Raw genomic sequence first — 25,919 nt, forward strand, 5'->3', positions numbered from 1 at the left:
ATTCTGAGTACAAGTTGCGATGGAGTGACTGTGGCAGAGACTTTGGCAGTTCCTGAGATGCTACTTGAGTAAGCTCCAACAATGGCCACTGCCACCTCACCCAGGTTACAGCCCAGGACCAGGTTGCCTCTGCATTCCAGGGCTGCACTGCAACAGAGAGTGGATGGGACCAGTGATTTCACTCAGCTTGGCTGGGAGCTTAGTGAGATAGTCACAGGAAACCTGGAAGCTGCTAGGGCAGATCTCTTTCTGCCCTGACTCAAGCCAAGACCCTTTGTCCCTCACAGTTGATCACTGTTCCCAGCCTCTATTGTTCCTATCTTGTAGAATCACTCCACAGGGCAGGCAGGGCCCATTTGGACTCTCAGCACATATCAGGGAGTATGCTGTGGCAAAGCAGCTTCCATCAAAGATCTGGGAGTCTTCTGAGGTGTCCCCTGGGTAAGCACCACCAATTGTCACCACAGCTCCATCCAGCCTCCACTGCAAGACTAGGTCACCTCTGTGTCCCACAGTCAAGTCTTTTCCCCAGTCAAGGGCACACCAGATCCAGTGTTCTCTGTGAACTGGAGTGAGTGGGGCCAGAATCTCCACTTGTCTTGGGATGAGACACATGGAAAAGCAGTCACAGGAAACCCTGTAGCTACTAAGGTTGACCTCCTCTTGCCCTGCCTTGGGAGCTAGCCAGCACACATGAGCTCCTCAAGCACAGAGCCCAGGCTTCCCACAGCCCTTCTATTTTTCCCAGTGGCCCTCCAACCAGTCAAGAGGCTTGTCTTCTCTACATATAATCCCAGGACTAAGGCACCTAGTCTGTGGCTAAAACTGCTAATTTTCCAGGGTAGGTGTTCACCCAAGTGATCTCCCTTTTCCTGAGTCCCTTCCCAGAGGCATTGTCCCAATATGATTGTTTTTCTTTCCTTCCTATCTGATTAGTTTGTATTTTTCTTACAGCTTTGATTGTACAGGAGTCTTTCTGTAGGTGTCCAGTCAGTTTTCATTGAGAATTGCTCCACATGTAAATGTATTTTTAATGTGTTCATGGGGGTGGTTAGTTCCATGTCTTTTTACTCCATCATCTTGATCCCACCTCCAAATGACATGCATTTTTAATACAGCAAAAGTGGAATCTTTGTGACTTTTACTACTAATTTTGAAGAACTCAGATATAGAAGAAGAAAGTGAGAATTACACAAGGTTGAGGAATGGTAAGCTAGAAGTAGTAGGTCAAGGAGTCAATATTTTACTGTGATAAGTTATTTCTTTGTGCTCTTTTAAAATAGCATCTTTCAATTAATAGAAAACAAATATTTGTTCAATGAGCAAACTAAAAGAAAAACCTATTAATATCACCTTATGAGGCCATTCAATTTAATAGTGACTTCTTTAAAGTCATAAAAGGACTTTTCAATTCACAATCACTTGAAAGAGGCAGTTTTTTCACTTTCCTGAATTCTCCTAAGGTAACAAAATGTGTAATAACCCAGGCTTCTATAGTGCAAGCAAGTTTTAAATTTTGTTTTGTTTGTATAGGTCAGGATAATAAAATATAAAATAAAAACAATACCTACAATGATTCTTTCTGTGAGACTGGCAATAAGTGTGTTCTAATTTTTAAAACATAGTGACTATGTACTTTAAATACTTTATATAAAATCATAGCAGTCTTCTAAAAATGTATTCTCTGAAAAACACTTATGCTCTCATTTTAGGACAGGGAGCTTAGGCCTAAAGTATGTAAAGGTTGAGCCCTTTCTTCTATCACAAACAATGTATAAGTTCCTATTCAATATTTGATTAACACTGAAAAATCATGATAATTCTCACAGCATTGGCTTTATTAATCTTTTGTCATCTTTTGTGATTTGAATTCTGACGGTTCCATCTTGTGGTGAAAATCAGTATAGGTTCTGTGCAGTTGTATTTTTGCTTTGTTTTGCCTGTAGAAGTTCTGAAATAAAAACAAGTATAAAAATTAAAATTTAGAAACTTACCTATTTCAGAAGTGTTTGAATATACTTTCCTTCCCTCAAGAAATTTATGGTCTGGCAGGAAAAAGTTTCACATGTAGATATTTCAATATAAGATGGAAATAATGCACAGAATAATTGTATAAAAAAGAACTTAATGAACCAGATCGCTATGATGGTGTGGGTAGTTACCCAGAGCCAGACATTATGGAGTGCAAAGTCAAAGTAGGCCTTGAAAAGCACTGTTGTTAAGGCTAGTGGATGTGATGAAATTCCAGCAGAACTATTAAAATCCCTAAATGATGATCCCATCAAAGGTTTGCATTCATTATGTCTGCAAATCTGGAAGACCCAGCAGTGGCCACAGGACTGGAAAAGGGCAATCCTCATCCCAGGTCCCAAGAAGGGTAATACCAAAGAATGTGTTAACCATCAGACAGTTACACTCATCTTCCATGCTAGTAAGATCATGCTTAAAACCTTGCATGCTAAGCTTCAGCATTATGTGAATCAAGAACTTCCAGATGGCCAAGTTGGGTTTAGAAAAGGAAGAGGAATGAAAGCAAGGGAATTAAAAAAAAAAAAAGACATTGATCTCTGTTTCATTGACTACGCTCAAGCCTTTGACTATGTGGATCACAACAAACTGTGGAAAGCTCTTAGACCTGTCTCCTGAGAAACCTGTATGCGGGTCAAGAAGCAACCATTAGATCCCTGTATGGAAAAAATGATTGGTACAAGTTTGAAAAAGAAGTAAGACTGAGCAGTCTGCTGGCAACCTGTTTGTTTAACCTATATGCTGAACACATCATGAAAAATGCTGGGTTGGATGGTTTACAAGCTGGAATCAAGATAGGTGGGAGAAACATCAGCAACCACAGATATGCAGATGATACCACCCTAATGGCAGAAAGCAAAGAGGAACTAAAGAGCCTCTTGATGAGGGTGAAGGAGGAGAGTAAAAGAGCCGGCTTAAGACTAGATATTAAAAAATAAAAGAAAAAAAAGAAACTAAGATCATGGCATCCAGCCCCAATACTGCATGGGAAATAGAAGGGGAAAAGGTGGAAGTAGTGACCGTTTTCCTCTTCTTGGGCTCCAAAACACTGCAGATAGTGACTGTAGTCATAAAATCAGAAGATGATTGCTTCTTGGCAGGAAAGCAATGACAAACTTAGACAGTGTGGTTGAAAAGCAGAGACATTACTCTGCCAACAAAGGTCTGTATAGTCAAGGGTATGGTGTTTCCAGTGGTCACATATGGTTGCGAGAGCTGGACTGTAAATAAGGCAGGACGCCAAAGAATCAATGCCTTTGAACTGTGATCCTGGAGAAGACTCCTGAAAGTCCCTTGGACAGCAAGGAAATCAAACCAGTCAATATTAAGAGAGATAAACCCTGAATATTCACTGGAAAGACTGACGCTGAAACTGAAGCTCCAGTATTTTGGTCATCTGATGCCTACAGATGACTAATTGGAAAATTTACTTATGCATGGTAAGATTAAGGGCAGAAGGAGAAGAGGGCATCAGAGCATGAGATGGCTGGATGGCATCACCAATGCAATGAACTTGGGCAAACTCTGGGAGATAGTAAGGGACAGGGAGGCCTGGCCAGCTGCAGTCCATGAAGTCGCAAAGAGTCGGACATGACTGGGCAGCGGAGCAACAACAACATGATTGATATTAAAAGAGAATGATAAAATCTCAAAACTAAAGTCAGAGATGGAGACTGAGATAAATATAAGATGCCAAAATTGAAAGCTAAATAAGGGTCAAATATCCAGATATTATGTTAGAGAGGAGCAATTGATAGAGATAGACAAAAAGAAAATAATGTGGAAATTTTCTAAAGATAATAAGAAGCTGATGAAATGGGATTGTGAAGGCAAGGGAAAGAGTTTAGACTTCCAATTGGCATGGAATTTTAAGTTCATTGTCTGAGACACTACTCTGTACCAAACATATAATAATTTTAGGTAAAATATAGAAAAAAATTAACAACATAATCAGGCCAACAAATAAAACATTATCTGTGAATCCTAAATTTAAAAAAATATATATATAGCAATGAGTAAAGCTAAAGCTATGATCTGCTGTTCTCTGGGCCCAAAATCAGGCAATCGATCTAGGAATGAATCTGCAAGAGTCCTGAGAGGTCAAAGTGTTTCAGGTAAGTTTGTAAACTAAAGTTAGGCTTGCTGATTAAACCAAGATCTAGGACTGAGTCCTCCCACTCATGAAAGAAGTTTGAAGAAAGCTAGCAATCAACTTATGGCAGATTATGTGAAGCAGCATATGTTGGGAGACTCAAGAACACAGACCACAGAATCATGAGCAGAAACTGAGTCAGGTTCCTGTAGACTGAATGATTGAATTCAAACTATGTCCAATATAAATGTGAGACAGCAGTCCTGAACCATCAACATATCCTACATACTAGACACTACTAGTGTTTCACACTAATCTGACTTCATAATGCCAAACAGTGTATTTCGTTACCAGATTTTATTTGGCATTTAAAATACTATTTGTCACCCATACAACAAACCAGAGATGCCAGAGAATTAATGTCCCCCAGAGTAGCCCTCAACCAATGCTTTGTGAAAATTGGTGGATAAATATTCCAGCTCCTTCATTCCTTTAGGAAGATAAGTCTGAGGAGGGTAATTTACACTGTATCTCATAATTTTCCAGAAGAATAAAGCTTCATTTGTCCAGAGTGATAATTTTCTTAATAATAAACTTTTTTGACTACTTTCCTGTTTCTACCTCATCTTCACTACATTTACAGAAATTTCTTGTATCAACTTTAAAATAAACAGTTAAACTGAAATTATTGTTTCAGATTCTGAATCAATAGTAGGGCTCTACCTTAGTTATGGTAGCCCAAACTAGACACACTGGTTTTGGAGTGAAGATACAAGGGGGCTGGGTGAAGGTAAGAGAAAAATGCTAGAAAAGGAGAGCTTGAGAGAAAATGAGGGAAAATATCTCCAAGTCAAAAAGCAACAGACTATAAAATAAGTAATCTTAGACTATAAAATAAGTAAATTCACAGAGATGGATGAATAATATTTATAAGAAAAATAAAAGAAAAGCAGGCAGAATCAAAATAAGATATGATGGATATGAATACATTAGAAACTTTAAAAAGGAAAATTTTACTAATTGAAATAAAACTATGGCTCTTGAACAACAAGAGTTTATAATAGTTTCAGAAGAATAAAATAAGAAGACGAATAAAAGTGACATTTGAAGAGGTAAGAGTTAAATTTTTTGAAAATTGAAGATACATGAATTCTCAGACTCAAAATTGGTTCTATATACTAAGCACAATAAAGATAAATTTACCTGCAGGTGTATCAAATATATAACAACTTAGGAAACAATCTTAAAACCTAATGGAATTAAGTAGAACTTAAATTAAAATACCAATAATAATTACAGAGATAGTGCACAAAAAGAAAATCTAAAAATTTCAATCAACCCATAACTTTTATACAACTGATAATAGAGGCTCAAAATATAAAAAGTAAAACAGTGAAAATCTGATGTTGACACATCTATGACCATGGTGCAAGATTTTAAAGTACCTCTACCAAAAACCAATAGCTTGAGCAGGTAAAAAAATAATTAAGATATAAAAGATTTGAGTGTGAGAATAGGTATATTCAATAAAGGATCAAATTGGAAGGTACTAAGACTCCAGAACATTCCAAGAATGTTTCAGCAAGACCAAGGTAGAGTCCTTGACTTGAATTTCCTTTTAGATGGATCCTGCCTTTATCAAAAGTGGATTGTCATTAATTTCTCACCTTTTTTTAAAATTTATTTATTACTGGCTAGGGGTGGCCCAGAGGAAACATGGCCTAAGTATTCAGACAGATGGCATAAATATGCCATGTATCTTTCAAAAGATTTTATGCTCTTTGCTTGTTAAATGCAAGTATTGTAATACACAGAAAAACTGAGCAAGATCATCATCAGGTGAAAGAAAACTCTAATAGAAATAAGTGGTACCTGGTAATCTAATTTATGTGAAGGTAGAAATGGCCCAAAGTTAAGAAGATATCCATACTTCTAAGCAACGTACAGTGACCTACCCTCTTAACCAGAGCTACTCCCGGTCATTGAGGAAGTACAGTGGAGGTACTGGTGCTGAACCATTCCTTCTCTTGGGGATTCCATATAGGCCTGAAAAACTTTATCAGAACTTCACTGTGATCTGAGCATCTTTTTGCCCAGTTCTTTCTTCCTTCTATTCTTTTACAGGTTTCATACTTGAATCATAAGTATCTTGAATCACAACTCAAGTTCCCTCCATTATTCATAGATGTTTCAAAAATAACTTTCTTGCACACATAATGCAGTCTTAACAGTTTCTCTCTAGAAGAATTAACATAGAGACCATGCCAAATACTATTCTAACTCTGGACTACAAGTGTTTATCAGACTAACCCTTCAGCTGAGAAATAGAAAGGACCAATAATTTTAAATCCAGGAGTTGGTGTTAGACAGGGAGGCCCGGCATGCTGCAAATCATGGAGTCGCAAAGAGTCGGATATAACTGAGTGACTGAACTGGACTGAATACTTAAAAAAAAAAATTACATGAAGGAATCAAAGAGCTATCAGGAATATGATTCTGAACATATGATAAACATCTATAGGGAACATGCAGACTGTTTCACATCTCAAGGCATTTTTTTTTTCAATTTTCAGTTCATAAGTGAGGCCAAGAGGTTGAGAGGCTGAGCAGAGATTTCCAACATCTGAAAGAATTGAAGCAAGAATTGTAGTTTGAGGCCGAGGAAGGTGGAAGGTTTGAGTTGAATCCTCTATGTGAATATAATCAACATTAACAGCAAAACCCAGAAATAAACAAGCTCTCTAAAAGAATAAAAGTCAGACTTCATTTAGCTAATCAGTAATTGGATTAAGATGGCAATCTTCCACTTTAACTGCCTAGCAGGGAAAAAAAAAAAAAGGTAAATCTTTCCTGAAGAAGATATAATAAATACCTTCAAATTATATCTACCAGTTTTCATACACAATATACAATATTCAAAAAGAAGTGTATGATATAATGGATTTTTAAATTGACCAAAATACAAGAGAAAAATACTCAAAGGTACAGATCCACATGAGTTCCAGATATCAGAGTTATCAGAAAGAAACAAAACAAACAAAAAGAAAAAAAAACTATAAATAGTATGTTCATAAAAAAATAGTGGGTAAAATATAGGATAGCAGCAAAGAAGTAAAATCAGTTTAAAAAAAATAATCAAATGTCAATACTAAACCTGAAGAACCAAAATTAAGGATTTTAATAGATGTGATTAACAGTATTTAGTGGAAAAGACAATTAGTAAAATGGAAGGCAACCAAAAGGCATAGATTAACTGAATGAAACTAAAAACAAGATATAAATATATATATACCGCCTACAAGAGACCTCTTTCAGATCTAGGGACACACACAGACTGAAAGTGAGGGGATGGAAAAAGATATTCCATGTAAATGAAAATCAAAAGAAAGCTAGAATAGCAACACCCATATCAGGCAAATTAAACTTTAAAAAGACTGTTACAAGAGACAAAGAAGGACACTACATAAAGACCAAGAATCCATTCAAGAAGTATGTAGCAATTGTAAATATACATGCAGCCAACATAGGAGCACCTCAATATGTAAGGCAATACTAACAGCCATAAAAGGAGAAATCAACAGTAACACAGTAAGAGTGGGAGACTTTAACACGTCACTTTCATCAGTAGACATACCATCCAGACAAATTCAATAAGGAAACACAGGCCTTAAATGATTCATTAGGCCAGATGAACTTAACTGATATTTATAGAGCATTTAATCCAAAAGCAATAGAATGCACAAATCAAACAGTGTGATACACCACATCAATAAGTTGAAGAATAAAAACCTTATGATCATCTCAATAAATGCAGAAAAAGCTGAATTCAACACCAATTTATGACAAAATGCTCTCTATAAAAGGGGCACAGAGGAAACATACCTCAGCATAATAAAGACAATACATGACAAATGTACAGCTAACACCACATATAATGTTGGAACAAGACAAAGATGCTCACCCTCACCACTTTTATTCAACATACTTTTGGAAGTCAAAGCCACAGTAATCAGAGAAGAAAATAAATAAAACAAATCTAAATTAGAAAAGAAGTAAAACTGTCACCGTTTGCAGATAACATGATACTATATATAGAAAAAACCTAAAGAAGCTGAAGCTCCAATACTTTGGTCACATGATGCAAAGAACTGACTCATTGGAATAAAACGATGCTGGGAAATATTGAAGGCAGGAGGAAAAGGAGATGGCAGAGGATTTGGTGGTCGGATGGCATCACTGACTCAGTGGACATGAGTTTGAGCAAGCTCTGGGAGTTGGTAATGGACAGGGAAGCCTGGTGTGCTGCAGCCCATGGGGTTGCAAAGAGTCAGACATGACTGAGCGACTGAACTGAACTGAAAGATGCTACCAGAAAGCTACCTGAACTCATCAATGCATCTAATAGTTTGCAGAATACAACATTAATACAGAGAAATATGTCACATTTCTATAGAGGAAATGAAAGTCAGAATGAAAGTCACTAAAAATGAAAGTCAGAAAAAAAAATTAAACAACCCCAATTACCAATGTATCAATATTAACATTATGTCTAGGAATAAACCCACTTAAGTAGGAAAAATACCTATAATCCTAAAACCAACCACTTTACGAAAGAAATGAAAGATGACACAACCAGATGGAGAGATATACCATATACCATTCTTCCAGTCTATGTTCCTGGACTGGAAGAATCAACATTGTTACAATTACTATACTACCCAAGGCAATCTACAGATTCAGTGCAATAACTGTCAAACTGTCAAGACATGGAAGCAACCTATTTAAATGTCCATCAATAGGTGGGTAGATAAATAAGATGTAGTACATATATAAAATGAAATGTTACTTGGCCATTAAAAAGAATGAAATAATGCCATTTGCAGCCACATGGATGAACCTGGAAATTATCATACTAAGTGAAGTATGTCAGATAGAGGAAATCAAATACTGTATGATATCACTTATATGCAGAATCTAAAAAAATATGTTACATAATGAATATATTTGCAAAGTGTAAAGAGATTCACAGACTTAGAGGATGAACTTATAGTTACCAGAGGTGTAACTGTGGTGGGGAGGGATAGATTGGGAGTTTAGGATTGACATGTATACACTGTTATATTTAAAATAGACAACCAAGAAGGACATACTGTATAAGAAAGGGAGATCTGCACAATATTCTGTAATAACTTAAATGGGAAGAATTTGAAAAAGAATAAATACATGTATATATTTTACACTGAATCTAATACAACATTGTTAACCATATATACCCCAATTTAAAATAAAAATTTTAGAAATAAAATAAAAAATAAATAACAAATTTATAAACTTTTAGAAATTTGTTTCTAAAAATCAAGTAAATATGTTAATTTTATAACTTTGAATGCACAGTAATAATAATATTAATACAAATGATAGTAATAATATTAAGATATATTAAATACTGATGTATCAGACATTAAGCACCTCACATACACTATCATATTTAATCCTTACAACAATAACATTAGTTCAAGTAAAATTATTTTTCAGACAAATCAATTGAGATTTAAAGTAACAAAGTACATTGCCCAAAGTCATAAAACCAGTACCTGAGAGAGCTGGGATTTAAATTTAATCAGTATGACCTTAGGCTCTATATTGTGAACTATTATGTTATACTGCCATTTAGTTAAGTCTTGGATCAGGAGTTGGTTCAAAATATGCCTAATTCTTCCATATATTCCACGGCCAGACCCAAATACATATATATATTTGCTACCATTATTTTTATTCAGTCATATAATAGCATCACTAATGACCTTCTATTTTGGAACTAAATTATAATAGAACTTGGTGTTCATTATTGATATCCACTCATGTTTGAGAATCTCAGTGGACAGACCATGAACGATGATACCTCTTTCTGTGAGACAGGCTATGTTAGTTTGTAAGTGCTCTAATACCACCTGTTCCACTAAAGAAGAAACTGGAAAAATATTTTCTTGCACCCTAAGTTTCAGCTCTATGACAAAGGAAACAGCTGACTTTTGACCCAAGGTTAACAAGTCCATACCATGATATATTCAGGGATATCAGATAGTTTTATAAATCAACTCCAGCTTCAGCATGCTCAGTAGCTCACATTACTCTTGGTATAGAGAATAACCTAGTAAATCAGTTCATTCATTCAAACATTCTTGTTTTTATCATAGAATTTTTGAGGACCTACGCTGAACATATTAGAATTCTGATTCTTTGGATTAGTTATCTACTTTTCCTTATTTATCAATTACTTCATTTTTAAATGGAGCATAATGATAGTAAGCATAGTGTTAGTCACTTAGTTGTGTCCGACTGTTTGTGACCCCACAAACTGTAGCCCACCAGACTCCTCTGTCCATAGAATTCTCCAGGCAAAAATACTGAAGTGGGTTGCCATTCCCTTCTCCAGGAGATCTTTCTGACCCAGGGATCAAACCCAGGCCTCCTGCACTGCAAGCAGATCCTTTACTGTCTGAGTTACCAGGGGAGCCCATAATGGTAATTGCATCAAAGGGATTGTGAGAATTACATGAGATAAAGTAAAATGTTTAAAATGGTTACTGAATATATACTAAAAATATTACATCATGTTACTTATTATATCAATACTATTATTACTCATTACTACACAGTAGGCTATTGCCAGGTACTGGAAACAGAGTGGTAAACAAGACAATAATAGCCCACTATTTTAAGGAATTTAGAATCTAGCTCACAAAGACTATATATTGAAGCCAAACACAAACTGCCTTCTTCCCCAATTCTCACTTTCTACTAATGGAATTCCTACTTAGAAAATCCAGGTGAGCTGGAAGATGGCAGAGGAATAGGATGGGGAGACCACTTTCTCCCCCACAAATTCATCAAGGGATCATTTGAACGCTGAGCAAACTCCACAAAACAACTTCTGATCGCTAGCAGAGGACATCAAACACCCAGAAAAGCAGCCCATTGTCTTCAAAAAGAGGTAGGACAAAATATAAAAGATAAAAAGAGAGACAATAGAATTAGGGACAGAGATCCGTCCCAGGAAGGGAGTCTTAATAGAGGAAGTTTCCAAACACCAAGAAACCCTCTCACTGGCAGGTCTGGGGGAAGTTTTAGAATCTCAGAGGGCAACCTAACTGGGATGAAAAATAAATAAAACCCACATATTACATGCTTAAAAACAACTCCCAGCAGAAAAGTACCCCAGACGCTTGCATCTGCCACCAGCAAGTGGGGGCTGAACGGAGAGGAGTGGGCGGTGGCATTGCTTAGGGTAAGGACTGGGCCTGAAATCCCTGAGGGCAATCTGAGGGAGCTAACAAGAGATAGCAACTTAAACTGTGGGATAGCAAGAGAGAGAGAGAATTAACCTGGGAAAAGCCTTAAACTTAGGCACTAACTGCCCATTCCCAGAACAAAGGACTGAGCAAATACCAGAGAAGAGCTAGCCGGCTGCAGACTGGCCCATCCCCCACCAGAGGCAGGAGGCAGGGGGGAGGGGAAAGGGGCAAACTCGGCCCCAGAGACGGCATCCCCTACCAAACTGCAAATAGGCTTCCAGTCTCTAACCAAAGACTTCCTGAGATTCTGGATGGTTGACATCCACTGGGAGGGTTGCAGCCAGAAATAAGCTCTCCAGAAGAGACACAAGGCACACCTGAACTGCATGCCTGGAAACTGAGGCTGGGACCTTGGAGGGAATAAGGCACACCACACCCAGGGAGAGTGTGCTCATCAAGCTCCTGTGTGCTCCTCAAGTTCCTGGTTGCCTGAGCTACTCAGATGGGGAAGGCACAAAACACAGGCCCAACTGAGTCTGTGCCTTTGTGGAGTACCCAAAAACCTGAACCTGAGCGGCTTAGGCCTGGGAAGTGCACGCAAATCAGGGCCCGCTCCCTGTAGAGAAACCTGGAGCCTGATCAGTGTAGATGGGGAAAGCACACAAGCTGTGAGTGGGGGCAAACCCACTGTGGCTGGAACCCTGTGGGTCCTCCCCACACACGCCAGTGATACTTGTCTGCAGTGCCCCTCCCTCCCCACAGCAGGACTGAACAAGCAAACCTAAACAAGAGACCACCTCCACCCCCTTGTGTCAGGGCAGAAATTAGACACTGAAGAGACATGCAAACAGAAGCCAAATAAACAAAGGGAACCACTTTAGAAGTGACAGGTGTAACAGATTAAAATCCCTGTAGTTAACACTGACTACACAGGAAGGGGCCTATAGATATTGAGAAGTGTAAGCTGGAACAAGGAGCTATCTTAAACTGAACTGAACCCACACTGCCCAAAAGAACTCCAGAGAAATTCAAAGATATATGATATGTTTTTACTATTATTTTTTTAATTAAAAAAAATTCTCTTTCTTTTTTTTAAAGCCCTCAATTACTCCTCTATTACTCCTTAATTTTCATTTTTAAAACCCACTATAACCTGGCCAAAAAAAAAAAAAAGACCCTATTTTAAAGCGAACTTCATATATATTTCTTAAATTTTTTGTGTTTCTGTATTTTTTAATATTGTATTTTTAAGAGTCTAACCACTACTCTAGATTTTTAATCTTTGTTTTTCAGTATTTGATATCAATTTTGGACATTTAAGAATCCAAACTTCAGCAACGATTTTTACTCAGGAGTGTGATTACTGGTGTGATCACTCTCTCCCCCTTTTGACTCTCCTTTTTCTCCCCCAGATCACCTCTATTTCCTCCCTCCCCTTTCTCTTCTCAATCCAATTATGTGAATCTCTGTGGGTGTTCTGGGCTGTGGAGAACATTTAGGGAACAGAGTACTGAATAGATTTGTATCTCTTCTCTTGAATCCCCCTTTTTCTCCTCCTGCTCACCTCTATCTCCTTCCTCCCTCTCCTCTCCTTCATGTAACTCTGTGAACCTCTCTGGGTGTCCCTCACTGTGGAGAATCCTTTCGCCATTAACCTAGAAGTTTTATTATCAGTGCTGTATGGATGGAGAAGTCTTGAGGCTACTGGAAGAATAAGACTGAAATCCAGAGGCAAGAGGCTTAAGCCCCAAACCTAGAACACCAGAGAACTCCTGACTCCAGGGAACATTAATTAATAAGAGATCATCCAAAAGCCTCCATACCTACACTGAAACCAACCATCACCCAAGAGCCAATAAGTTCCAGAGCAAGATATACCACACAAATTCTCCAGGAACACAGGAACATAGCCCTGAGCATCAATATACAGGCTGGCCAAAGTCACACCAATCCCATAGACCCATCTCAAAACTCACTACAGGACACTCCATTGCACTCCAGAGAGAAGAAATCCAGCTCCACCCACCAGAACACCAACACAAGCGTCCCTAACCAGCAAACCTTGGAAAGCCAAACGTCCAGGTCCACCCACTGAGAGAAACCTCCACAATGAAAAGGAACTGCAGACTACCAGAATACAGAAAGGGCACCCCAAACACAGAAATCTAAATAAGATGAAAAGGCAGAGAAATACCCAGAAGGTAAAGGGACATGAAAAATGCCCACCAAGCCAAACAAAAGGGGAGAAGATAGGGAATCTACCTGAAAAAAGAATTTAGAATAATGATAATAAAAAATGATCTAAAATTTTGAAAACAAAATAGAGTTACAGATAAATAGCCTGGAGACAAGGATTGAGAAGATGCAAGAAATGTTTAACAAGGACCTGGAAGAAATAAAAAAGAGTCAATTGAAAATGAATAATGCCTTATTGATTTTCAATTGACTATTTTTTATTTCTTCCAGGTAAAGTAATTAGCCTCCAACTAATAAAAATAAATGGAAAATTAATTAATCAATTAATTAATTAATTAAAAAAAAGAAAATCACATTCTGATGAAAAATATAAAAAAAATAATAAAAAGAGAATAATGCAATAAATGAGATCAAAAACACTCTGGAGGGAACCAACAGTAGAAAAACGGAGGCAGAAGATAGGATAAGTGAGGTAGAAGATAAAATGGTGAAAATAAATGAAGCAGAGAGGAAGAAAGAAAAAAAAAAAGAATTAAAACAAATGAGGACAAACTCAGGGACCTCTGGGAAAATGTGAAATGCACCAACATTCGAATCATAAGAGTCCCAGAAGAAGAAAACAAAAAGAAAGGCCATGAGAAAATACTCAAAGAGATAATAGCTGAAAACTTCCCCCAAATGGGAAGGAAATAGTGACACAAGTCCAAGAAACCCAGACAGTCCCAAACAGGATAAACCCAAGGCAAAACACCCCAAGACACATATTAATCAAATTAACAAAGATCAAACACAAAGAACAAATATTAAAGGCAGCAAGGGAGAAACAACAAATAACCCAGAAAGGGATTCTCATAAGGCTAACAGCTGATCTTTCAATAGAAACTCTTCAGGCCAGAAGGGAATGGCAGGACATACTTAAAGTAATGGAAGAGAATGACCTACAAACCAGATTACTGTACTGAACACGTATCTCACTCAGATATGAAGGAGAATTCAAAAGCTTTACAGACAAGCAAAAGCTGAGAGAATTCAGCACCACCAAACCAGCTCTCCAACAAATGCTAAAGGATCTTCTCTAGACAGGAAACACAGAAAGGTTGTATAAACGTGAACCCAAAACAACAAAGCAAATGGCAACGGGACCATACCTATCAATAATTACCTTAAATGTAAATGGGTTGAATGCCCCAACCAAAAGACAAAGATTGGCTGAATGAATACAAAAGCAAGACCCCTATATATGCTGTCTATAAGAGACCCACCTCAAAACAAGGGACACATACAGACTAAAAGTGAAGGGCTGGAAAAAAATATTTCATGCAAAAGGAGACCAAAAGAAAGCAGGAGTCGCAATACTCATATGAGATAAAATAAGCTTTAAAATAAAGTCTGTGAAAAGAGACAAAGAAGGACACTACATAATGATCAAAGGATCAATCCAAGAAGAAGATATAACAATTATAAATATATATGCATCCAACATAGGAGCACCGCAATATGTAAGGCAAATGATAACACGAATGAAAGGGGAAATTAACAATAACACAATAATAGTGGGAGACTGTAATACCCCACTGACACGTATTGATCAATCAACAAAACAGAAAATTAACAAGGAAACACAAAGTTTAAATGACACAATGGTCCAGCTAGACCTAATTGATATCTATTGGACATTTCACCACAAAACAATCAACTTCACCTTTTTCTCAAATGCACATGGAACCTTCTCCAGAATAGATCACATCCTGGGCCATAAGTCTAGCCCTGGTAAATTCAAAATATTTTAAATCATTCCAATCATCTTTTCTGACCACAATGCAGTAAGATGAGATCTCAATCACAGGAAAACAAAACAAACAAACAAACAAACTATTAAAAATTCCAACATATGGAGGCTAAATAACATGCTTCTGAATAACCAACAAATCATAGAAGAAATTTAAAAAGAAATAAAAATATGCATAGAAATGAAAGAAAACAACCCAAACCTATGGGACACTGTAAAATCAGTGCTAAAGGGAAGGATCATAGCAATACAGGCTTACCTCAAGAAACAAGATAAAAATCAAAGAAATAACCTAACTCTAAACCTAAAGCAACTGGAGAAGGAATAAATTAAGAACCCCAGGGTTAGTAGAAGGAAATAACTTTTTTTTTTCTTTTTTTTTTCTTTTCATTTATTTTTATTAGTTGGAGGCTAATTACTTCACAACTTTGCAGTGGGGTTTGTCATACATTGACATGAATCAGCCATGGAGTTACATGTGTTGCCCATTCTGATCCCCCCTCCCACCTCCCTCTCCACCTGATTCTGCTGGGTCTTCCCAGTGCACCAGTCCTGAGCACTTGTCTCATGCATCCAACCTGGGCTGCTGATCTGTTTCCCTATAGATAATATACATGCTGTTCTCTCGAAACATCCCACCTTCGCCTACACCCACAGAGTCCAAAAGTCTGTTCTGTACATCTGTGTCTCTTTTTCTGTTTTGCATATAGGGTTATCATTACCAACTTTCTAAATTCCATATATATGTGTTAGTATGCTGTAATGATCTTTATCTTTCTGGCTTACTTCACTCTGTATAATGGGCTCCAGTTTCATCCATCTCATTAGAACTGATTCAAATTAATTCTTTTTAACGGCTGAGTAATATTCCATTGTGTATATATACCACAGCTTCCTTATCCATTCATCTGCTGATGGGCATCTAGGTTGCTTCCATGTCCTGGCTATTATAAACAGTGCTGCGATGAACATTGCGGTGCACGTGTCTCTTTCAGATCTGGTTTCCTCAGTGTGTATGCCCAGAAGTGGGATTGCTGGGTCATATGGCAGTTCTATTTCCAGTTTTTTAAGAAATCTCCACACTGTTTTCCATAGTGGCTGTACTAGTTTGCATTCCCACCAACAGTGTAAGAGGGTTCCCTTTTCTCCACACCCTCTCCAGCATTTATTGCTTGTAGACTTTTGGATAGCAGCCATCCTGACTGGCGTGTAATGGTACTTCATTGTGGTTTTGATTTGCATTTCTCTGATAATGAGTGATGTTGAGCATCTTTTCATGTGTTTGTTAGCCATCTGTATGTCTTCTTTGGAGAAATGTCTGTTTAGTTCTTTGGCCCGTTTTTCGATTGGGTCATTTATTTTTCTGGACTTGAGCTGCAGGAGTTGCTTGTATATTTTTGGACAAATTCTTAGAAAAGTATAACTTTCCAAAACTGAACCAGGAAGAAATAGAAGATCTTAACAGACCCATCACAAGCAAGGAAATCGAAACTGTAATCAGAAATCTTCCAGCAAACAAAAGCCCAGGACCTGATGGCTTCACAGCTGAATTCTACCAAAAATTTAAAGAAGAGCTAACACCTATCTTACTCAAACTCTTCCAGAAAATTGCAGAAGAAGGTAAACTTCCAAACTCATTCTATGAGGCACCATCACCCTAATTCCAAAACCTGACAAAGATGCCACAAAAAAAGAAAACTACAGGCCAATATCACTGATGAACATAGATGCAAAAATCCTTAACAAAATTCTAGCAAACAGAATTCAACAACATATTAAAAAAATCATACACCATGACCAAGTGGGCTTTATCACAAATCAATCAATTAAATACACCACATTAACAAATTGAAAGATAAAAACCATATGATTATCTCAATAGATGCAGAGAAAGCCTTTGACAAAATTCAACACCCATTTATGATTAAAACTCTCCAGAAAGCAGGAATAGAAGGAAGATACCTCAACATAATAAAAGCTATATATGACAAACCCACAGCAAGTATCACCCTCAATGGTGAAAAATTGAAAGCATTTCCCCTGAAATCAGGAACAAGACAAGGGTTCCCACTCTCACCACTACTATTTAACATCATGTTGGACGTTTTGGCCACAGCAATCAGAGCAGAAAAAGAAATAAAATGAATCCAGATAGGAAAAGAAGAAGTGAAACTCTCACTGTTTGCAGATGACATGATCCTCTACATAGAAAACCCTAAAGACTCTACCAGAAAATTTTTAGAGCTAATCAATGAATATAGTAAAGTTTCAGGATATAAAATTAACACACAGAAATCCCTTGCATTCCTATACACTAACAATGAGAAAACAGAAAGAGAAACTAAGGAAACAATACCATTCACCATTGCAACAAAAGAATAAAATACTTAGGAGTATATCTACCTAAAGAAACAAAAGACCTATACATAGAAAACTATAAAACACTGATGAAAGAAATCAAAGAGGACACAAACAGATGGAGAAACATACCGTGTTCATGGATTGGAAGAATCAATATTGTCAAAATGGCTATTCTACCCAAAGCAATCTATAGATTCAATGCAATCCCTATCAAGCTACCAACGGTATTCTTCACAGAACTAGAACAAATAATTTTACAATTTGTATGGAAATACAAAAAACCTCGAATAGCCAAAGTAATCTTGAGAAAGAAGAATGGAACTGGAGGAACCAACCTGCCTGACTTCAGGCTATACTACAAAGCCACAGTCATCAAGACAGTATGGTACTGGCACAAAGACAGAAATATACATCAATGGAACAGAATGGAAAGCCCAGAGATAAATCCACGAACCTATGGGCACCTTATCTTCGACAAAGGAGGCAAGAATATGCAATGGAAAAAAGACAACCTCTTTAACAAGTGGTGCTGGGAAAACTGGTCAACCACTTGTAAAAGAATGGAACTAGAACACTTTCTAACACCATAGACAAAAATAAACTCAAAATGGATTAAAGATCTAAATATAAGACCAGAAACTATAAAACTCCTAGAGGAGAACATAGGCAAAACACTCTCCGACATAAATCACAGCAGGATCCTCTATGACCCACCTCCCAGAATATTGGAAATAAAAGCAAAAATAAACAAATGGGACCTACTGAAACTTAAAAGCTTTTGCACAACAAAAGAAACTATAAGTAAGGTGAGAAGACAGCTCTCAGTTTGGGAGAAAATAATAGCAAATGAAGCAAAAGATAAAGCATTAATCTCAAAAATATACAAGGAAATAACTCAAAAATTCGGGCAGAAATAAATGTAGAAGATACTAAAGAGACCATAGCAAAAATCAACAAAGCTAAAAGCCAGTTTTATGAAAAGATAATTAAAATTGACAAACTGTTAGCCAGACTCATCAAGAAATAAAGGGAGAAGGACCAAATCAACAAAATTAGAAATGAAAATGGAGAGAACACAGCAGACAACACTGAAATACAAAAGATCATAAGAGACTACTAACAGCAGCTATATACCAACAAAATGAACAGCTTAGAAGAAATGGACGAATTCTTAGAAAAGTGTAACTTTCGAAAACTGAACCAGAAAGAAATAGAAGATCTTAACAGACCCATCAAAAGCATGGAAATCAAAACTTTAATCAGAAATCTTCCAGCAAACAAAAGCCCAGGACCAGATGGCTTCACACCTGAATTCTACCAAAAATTTAGAGGAGAGCTAACACCTATCTTACTCAAACTCTTCCAGAAAATTGCAGAAGAAGGCAAACTTCCAAACTCATTCTATGAGGTCAACATCACCTTAATTCCAAAACCAGACAAAGATGCCACAAAAAAGAAAACTACAGGCCAATATCACTGATGAAGATAGATGCAAAAATCTTTAACAAAATTCTAGCAAACGGAATCAAACAACATATTATAAAGATCATACATCATGACCAAGTGAGCTTTATCCCAGGAATGCAAGGATTCTTTAATACTCACAAATAAAACAATGTGATACACCACATTAACAAATTGAAAGATAAAAACCATATGATTATCTCAATAGATGCAGAGAAAGCCTTTGACAAAATTCAACATCCATTTATGATAAAAACTCTCCAGAAAGCAGGAACAGAAGGAACATACCTCAACATAATAAAAGCTATATATGACAAACTCACAGCAGACATTATTCTCAATGGTGAAAAATTGAAAGCATTTCCCTTAAAGTCTGGAACAAAACAACGGTGTCCACTCTCACCACTACTATTCAACATAATTTTGGAAATGTTGGCCACAGCAATCAGAGCAGAAAAAAAAATACAATAAAAGGAATCCAGATAGGAAAAGAAGAAGTGAAACTCTCACTGTTTGCAGATGACATGATCCTTTACATAGAAAACCCTAAAGACTCTTCCAGAAAATTACTAGAGCTAATCAATGAATACAGTAATGTTGCAGGATACAAAATAAACACACAGAAATCCCTTGCATTCCTATACACTAACAATGAGAAAACAGAAAGAGAAATTCAGGAAACAATACCATTTACCATTGCAACAAAAAGAATAAGATATTTAGGAGTATATCTACCTAAAGAAACAAAAGACCTATACATAGAAAACTATAAAACAATGATGAAAGAAATCAAAGAGGACACAAATAGATGGAGAAATATGCCGTGTTCATGGATTGGAAGAATCAATACTGTGAAAATGTGTATACTACCCAAAGCAATCTATAGATTCAATGCAATCCCTATCAAGCTACCAACGGTATTCTTCACAGAACTAGAAAAAATAATTTCACATTTTGTATGTAAATACAGAAAAACCTCGAATAGCCAAAGCAATCTCGAGAAAGAAGAATGGAACTGGAGGAATCAACCTGCCTGACTTCAGGCTATACTACAAAGCCACAGTCATCAAGACAGTATGGTACTGGCACAAAGACAGAAATATAGATCAATGGAACAGAATAGAAAGCCCAGAGATAAATCCACAAACCTATGGACACCTTATCTTCGACAAAGGAGGCAAGGATATACAATGGAAAAAAGACAACCTCTTTAACAAGTGGTGCTGGGAAAACTGGTCAACCACTTGTAAAAGAATGAAACTAGAACACTTCTAACACCATACACAAAAATAAACTCAAAATGGATTAAAGATCTAACTGTAAGACCAGAAACTATAAAACTCCTAGAGGAGAACATAGGCAAAACACTCTCTGACATAAATCACAGCAGGATCCTCTATGACCCACCTCCCAGAATATTGGAAATAAAAGCAAAAATAAACAAATGGAACCTAATTAAACTTAAAAGCTTTTGCACAACAAAGGAAACTATAAGCAAGGTGAAAAGACAGCCCTCAGATTGGGAGAAAATAATAGCAAACGAAGCAACAGACAAAGGATTAATCTCAAAAATATACAAACAACTCCTGCAGCTCAATTCCAGAAAAATAAATGACCCAATCAAAAAATGGGCCAAAGAACTAAACAGACATTTCTCCAAAGAAGACATACAGATGGCTAACAAACACATGAAAAGATGCTCAAATCACTCATTATCAGAGAAATGCAAATCAAAACCACAATGAGGTACCATTACACGCCAGTCAGGATGGCTGCTATCCAAAAGTCTACAAGCAATAAATGCTGGAGAGGGTGTGGGGAAGGGGGAACCCTCTTACACTGTTGGTGGGAATGCAAACTAGTACAACCACTATGGAAAACAGTGTGGAGATTCCTTCAAAAACTGGAAATAGAACTGCCATATGACCCAGCAATCCCACTTCTGGGCATTAACACTGAGGAAACCAGATCTGAAAGAGACACGTGCACCGCAATGTTCATCGCAGCACTGTTTATAATAGCCAGGACATGGAAGCAACCTAGATGCCCATCAGCAGACGAATGGATAAGGAAGTGGTGGTACATATACACCATGGAATATTACTCAGCTATTAAAAAGAATTTATTTGAATCAGTTCTAATGAGATGGATGAAACTGGAGCACATCAAACAGAGTGAAGTAAGCCAGAAAGATAAAGACCAATACAGTATACTAACACACATATATATATGAAATTTAAAAGGATGGTAATGATAACCCTATATGCAAAACAGAAAGAGAGACACAGATGTACAGAACAGACTTTTGGACTCTGTGGGGAAGGCGAGTGTGGGATGTTCTGAAAGAATAGTATTGAAGCAAGTATACTATCAAAGGTGAAACAGATCAGCAGCCCAGGTTGGATGCATGAGACAAGTGCTCAGGGCTGGTGCACTGGGAAGACCCAGAGGGATGGGATGGGGAGGAAGGTGGGAGGGGGGATCGAGATGGGGAACACATGTAAATCCATGTCTGATTCATGTCATTGTATGGCAAAAGCCACTACAATATTGTAAAGTAATTAGCCTCCAACTAATAAAAATAAATGAAAAAAAGAAAAAGAAACGAAAAAAAAAAAAAAGAAAGAAAGAAACAGTGAGCTGGAGGCCAGCTCTGCAAAGGGCCTATAAAAAAAAAAAAATGAAAGAAAGAAAGAAAAGAAAAAGACAAAAAAAAGAAAATCCAAACTTTTGACTTAACCTCCATATTTTGCCACTAACATTGCCTAAGGGAATTCAGGGCTCCCTTTCTACCTGTATTCCTCCCTCATGTCCACCCTAAATCAGTATGGTAGCTAGCAGGTGATAGAAAATATAGCCCTAAGCCAAAAGTACTAATGAATAGTTTATTTGGTACACAGTTCCCAAGGCACTGCAGTATAGTCATATATAAATCTAGTCTTTAAACTGAGGTCTTCCACTACTGTATCAATAATAATTTGTGACAAGTGTAAATTCGACTTTCCACTTCCCCTGCTAAGGCCTGCCTACTAAGAAGTTGATTAAAAAAATAAAGAAAAGTTCATGTAATCCTGATTCTAGTACAGGAAAGAAAATCTTCCAAATAAGAATTAATTACAACAGAAGAGCTAGAACAAAGAGAAAACAACATTAAATATACCTCTTTTTGAGACTGATCAGAGTCACTTTGAGAAAGACTTTGTTGCAGGCTCTTGTGTCTGCGAATGAGGATTTCCTTTACTTGTTCTGTTGTTCCTCTTTCTCCTGGAAGGGCATACTTGTTATATGTTGGAGCCTGGTCAAAATACACAACACAGAAGTTTCATAATTGAAGCACCACGAATATGAACATTAATGAATAAACTCAATATATATATTAATAAAATTAACATAATTGTTATTGTGTAAAATATATTAGAATTTATCAAAGAAGTTCAAGAATATATGAAATTTATTTTTATCTTTTTTTATAATCCTGCATTAAGCTAAAAATTTGAGGCATATTTATCATCCAAACATATTCAAAATTTCTGCAGCTAAAGAGACTGTAAAAATGTAACAGAACAAAATATTACATTTAACCTCATTTAGATTATATTTAAATTGTTCATCAACTTCTTGATGAAGGTGAAAGATGAGAGTGAAAAAGCTAGCTTAAAACTCAACATTCAAAAAACTAAGATCATGACATCCATTCCCATCACTTCACAGCAAATAGTTGGAGAAACAATAGAAACAGTGAAAGATTTTATTTTCTTTGGCTCCAAAATCACTGCAGATGACAACTGCAGCCATGAGATTAAAAAAAAAAAAAAAAAAAAAAAAAAAAGCACTTGCTCCTTGGAAGAAAGCTGTAATAAACCTAGACAGTGTATTAGAAAGCAGAGACATCACTTTGCCAACAAAAGTTTATATAGTCAAAGCTATAGTTTTTCCAGTAGTCAGGTATGGATGTGAGAGTTGGACCATAAAGATGCATAAGGACTGATGAATTGATACTTTCAAGCTGTGGTGCTGGAGAAGACACTTGAATGTCCCTTGGACAGGCAAGAAGATCAAAATAGTCAATCCTAAAGGAAATCAGTCCTGAATATTCATTGGAAAGACTGATGCTGAAGCTGAAACTCCAATACTTTGGCCCCTTGATGTGAGGAGCCAACTCATTGGAAAAGACCCTGATTCTGGGATAGACAGGTTTGTAGGAAAAGGGGTTGATAGAGGATGAGATGGTTGGATGGCATCGCTGACTCAATGGACATGACTTTGAGCCAACTCTGGGAAATAGAGGACAGGGAAGCCTGGTGTGCTGCAGTCCATGGCATCACAGAGTTGGACACAACTGAGTAACTGAACAACAGCAACAACAAACAATGTTTATTTTATAATCATATCACATTTTAGAGATTTTGATGATACTTTTGAAACTGAGTATATATCCCAATTTTGGTGACAGAATTAGATCACCATTAGAAAAAAAAAAAATATATATATATATATATATATATATATATATATATATATATATATATATATATATATTACTTTTTCAAAAGGAAAAAAAATGAATACAAACTACCTCTAATTAAAAATCCATTGCTTTTAGATGGAAGGAAAAAACAGTGTAGGAGGAAATAGCAATGAAGTCTAGACTTATCTGAATGTATCCTGCACTATACATGGAACAGTTGAACTAAAAAATATTTTACGTAATTTTTTAAAAAAATAAAAAGGAAAAAAAAATTGAAAACAAAACTGAGTTCCAGCCAAGACAGAGTAACAGAGATCATATTTATCCTGTCTCCTGAAGTAAAGCAATAGATAAAACTATAGCAGAAACAGAAGCAGAAGAGATTAAGAGATGGCAGGAATACACAAAACTATACAAACAAGGGGTTGATGACCCAGATAACCACTATGGTGTGGTCATTCACCTAGCACCAAACATCCTGGATTGTGAAGTCAAGTGGCCTGAGGAAGTAATACTATAAACAATGCTAATGGAGGTGATGGAATTCCAGCTAAAATATTTCAAATCCTGAAAGACAATGCTGTGAAAGTGCTGCACTCAATATGCCAGAACATTTGGAAAACTCATCAGTGGCCACAGGACCAGAAAAGGTCAGTTTTCATTCCAATCCCGAAGAAGGGTAAGGTCAAATAATGTTTAGGCTACCATACAACTGCACTTGTTTCACATGGTGGTAAGTTTATGCTCAAAATCCTTCAAGCTAGGCTTCAGAAGTATGTGAACCAAGAACCAATATGTACAAATTGGCTTTAGAAAAGGCAGAGGAACCAGAGATCAAATTGCCAACATCCATTGGATCATAGAGAAAGCAAGGGATTCCAGAAGAGTATCTACTTCTGTTTTATGGACTATGCTAAAGCCTTTGACTCTGTGAATTGGAAAAAAAAAAAAAAAAAACTGTGGAAAATTTGTAAAGAGAAGGGAATACCAGACCACTTTACCTATTTCCTGAGAAACCTGTATGAAGTTCAAGAAGCAAAAATGAGAACCAGACATGGAAAAACAGACTGGTTCCAAATTGTGAAAGGAGTATGACAACACTGTATATTGCCACCCTGCTTATTTAACCTCTGTGCAGAGTACAGAAGGACAGGGTTTCCATGGCGGTTCAATGGGTAACGAATCCACCTGAGATGCAGGACACCCTGGTTTGATCCCTGGTTCAGGAAGATCCCCTGGAGAAGAAAATGGCAACCCACTCCAGTATTCTTGCCTGGAGAATCTCATGGACAGAGTACCCTAGCAGGCTATAGTCCATGGGGTCACAAAGAGTTAGACACTGCTGTTGCTGCTGCTAAGTTGCTTCAGTCATGTCTGACTCTATGCGACCCCATAGACGGCAGCCCACCAGGCTCCGCCATCCCTGGGGAGGTAGACACTACTGAGTGGCTAAAACTTTCACTTTCATGCAGATTATGTCATGTGAAATGCTGGGCTGAATGAATCACAATTTGGAATCAAGATAAGTGGGAAAAACATCAACAACCTCAGATACACAGATGACACCACCCTTATGGCAAAAAATGAAGAGGAAACTAAAGAGCCTCTTAATGAGGGTGAAAGAGAAGAGTGAAAAACCTGGCTTAAAACTCAACATTCAAAAAACTAAGATCACACCATCTGGTCCCATCACTTCCTGAAAAATAAAAGGAGAAAAAGTGGAAGCAGTGACAGATTTTATTTTCTTTGGCTCTAAAATCACTGCAAATGGTGACTGCAGCCATGAAATTAAAAGAAGTAAAGCTATGACAAACTAGACAGCATATTAAAAACAGAGATATCATTTTCCCGACAAAGGTTCCTATAGTTAAAGCTATGTTTTTTTTGTTTGTTTGTTTTTTGTTTTTTTACTAGAAAAAGTATTTTATTTTTCAAATACATAATTGATTCTTTACCCTCTTTTATCTTTTTATTAAGACTAAATACATATAAATAATTTCATCTTTTCTCAAATTAATGACAATGGTGTAATTGTGATTATCTTTTAGCAACCAAACTCTATTTCCAGAGGTTTGAACTTGATATGAGAAAAACACTGCATCAAGTCCATTGTACCTGATTTGGTGCTGAGGTTGAACTGGTGAAATGGTTTGCTCCAGGATCCAGAGGCTATTGTAAGCTTGAAAGCAAAGTGAAACGCTTAGGTTGACCTTGGCTGCTTAAGGA

The 25,919-nt window shown here is 36.9% G+C and overlaps 1 protein-coding gene across 1 annotated transcript in view; it reads right to left on the reverse strand.

Moving 5' to 3' along the window:
• Positions 1-291: 291 nt before the first annotated feature.
• The window catches only part of LOC122435621 (sodium/hydrogen exchanger 2-like), an 89,758-nt gene continuing 64,130 nt past the window's right edge, over positions 292-25,919 (reverse strand). Inside the window, exons 9-11 of the mRNA XM_043459790.1 lie at positions 22,386-22,520; positions 1,878-1,951; positions 292-598 (exon numbers count right to left, since the gene is read on the reverse strand). Coding sequence (XP_043315725.1) covers positions 292-598; positions 1,878-1,951; positions 22,386-22,520 — 516 coding nt within the window. The remainder of the gene's footprint in view (positions 599-1,877; positions 1,952-22,385; positions 22,521-25,919) is intronic.

This window comes from Cervus canadensis, chromosome X (genome assembly GCF_019320065.1).
Source record: "Cervus canadensis isolate Bull #8, Minnesota chromosome X, ASM1932006v1, whole genome shotgun sequence".
NCBI classification, from domain to species: domain Eukaryota; kingdom Metazoa; phylum Chordata; class Mammalia; order Artiodactyla; family Cervidae; genus Cervus; species Cervus canadensis.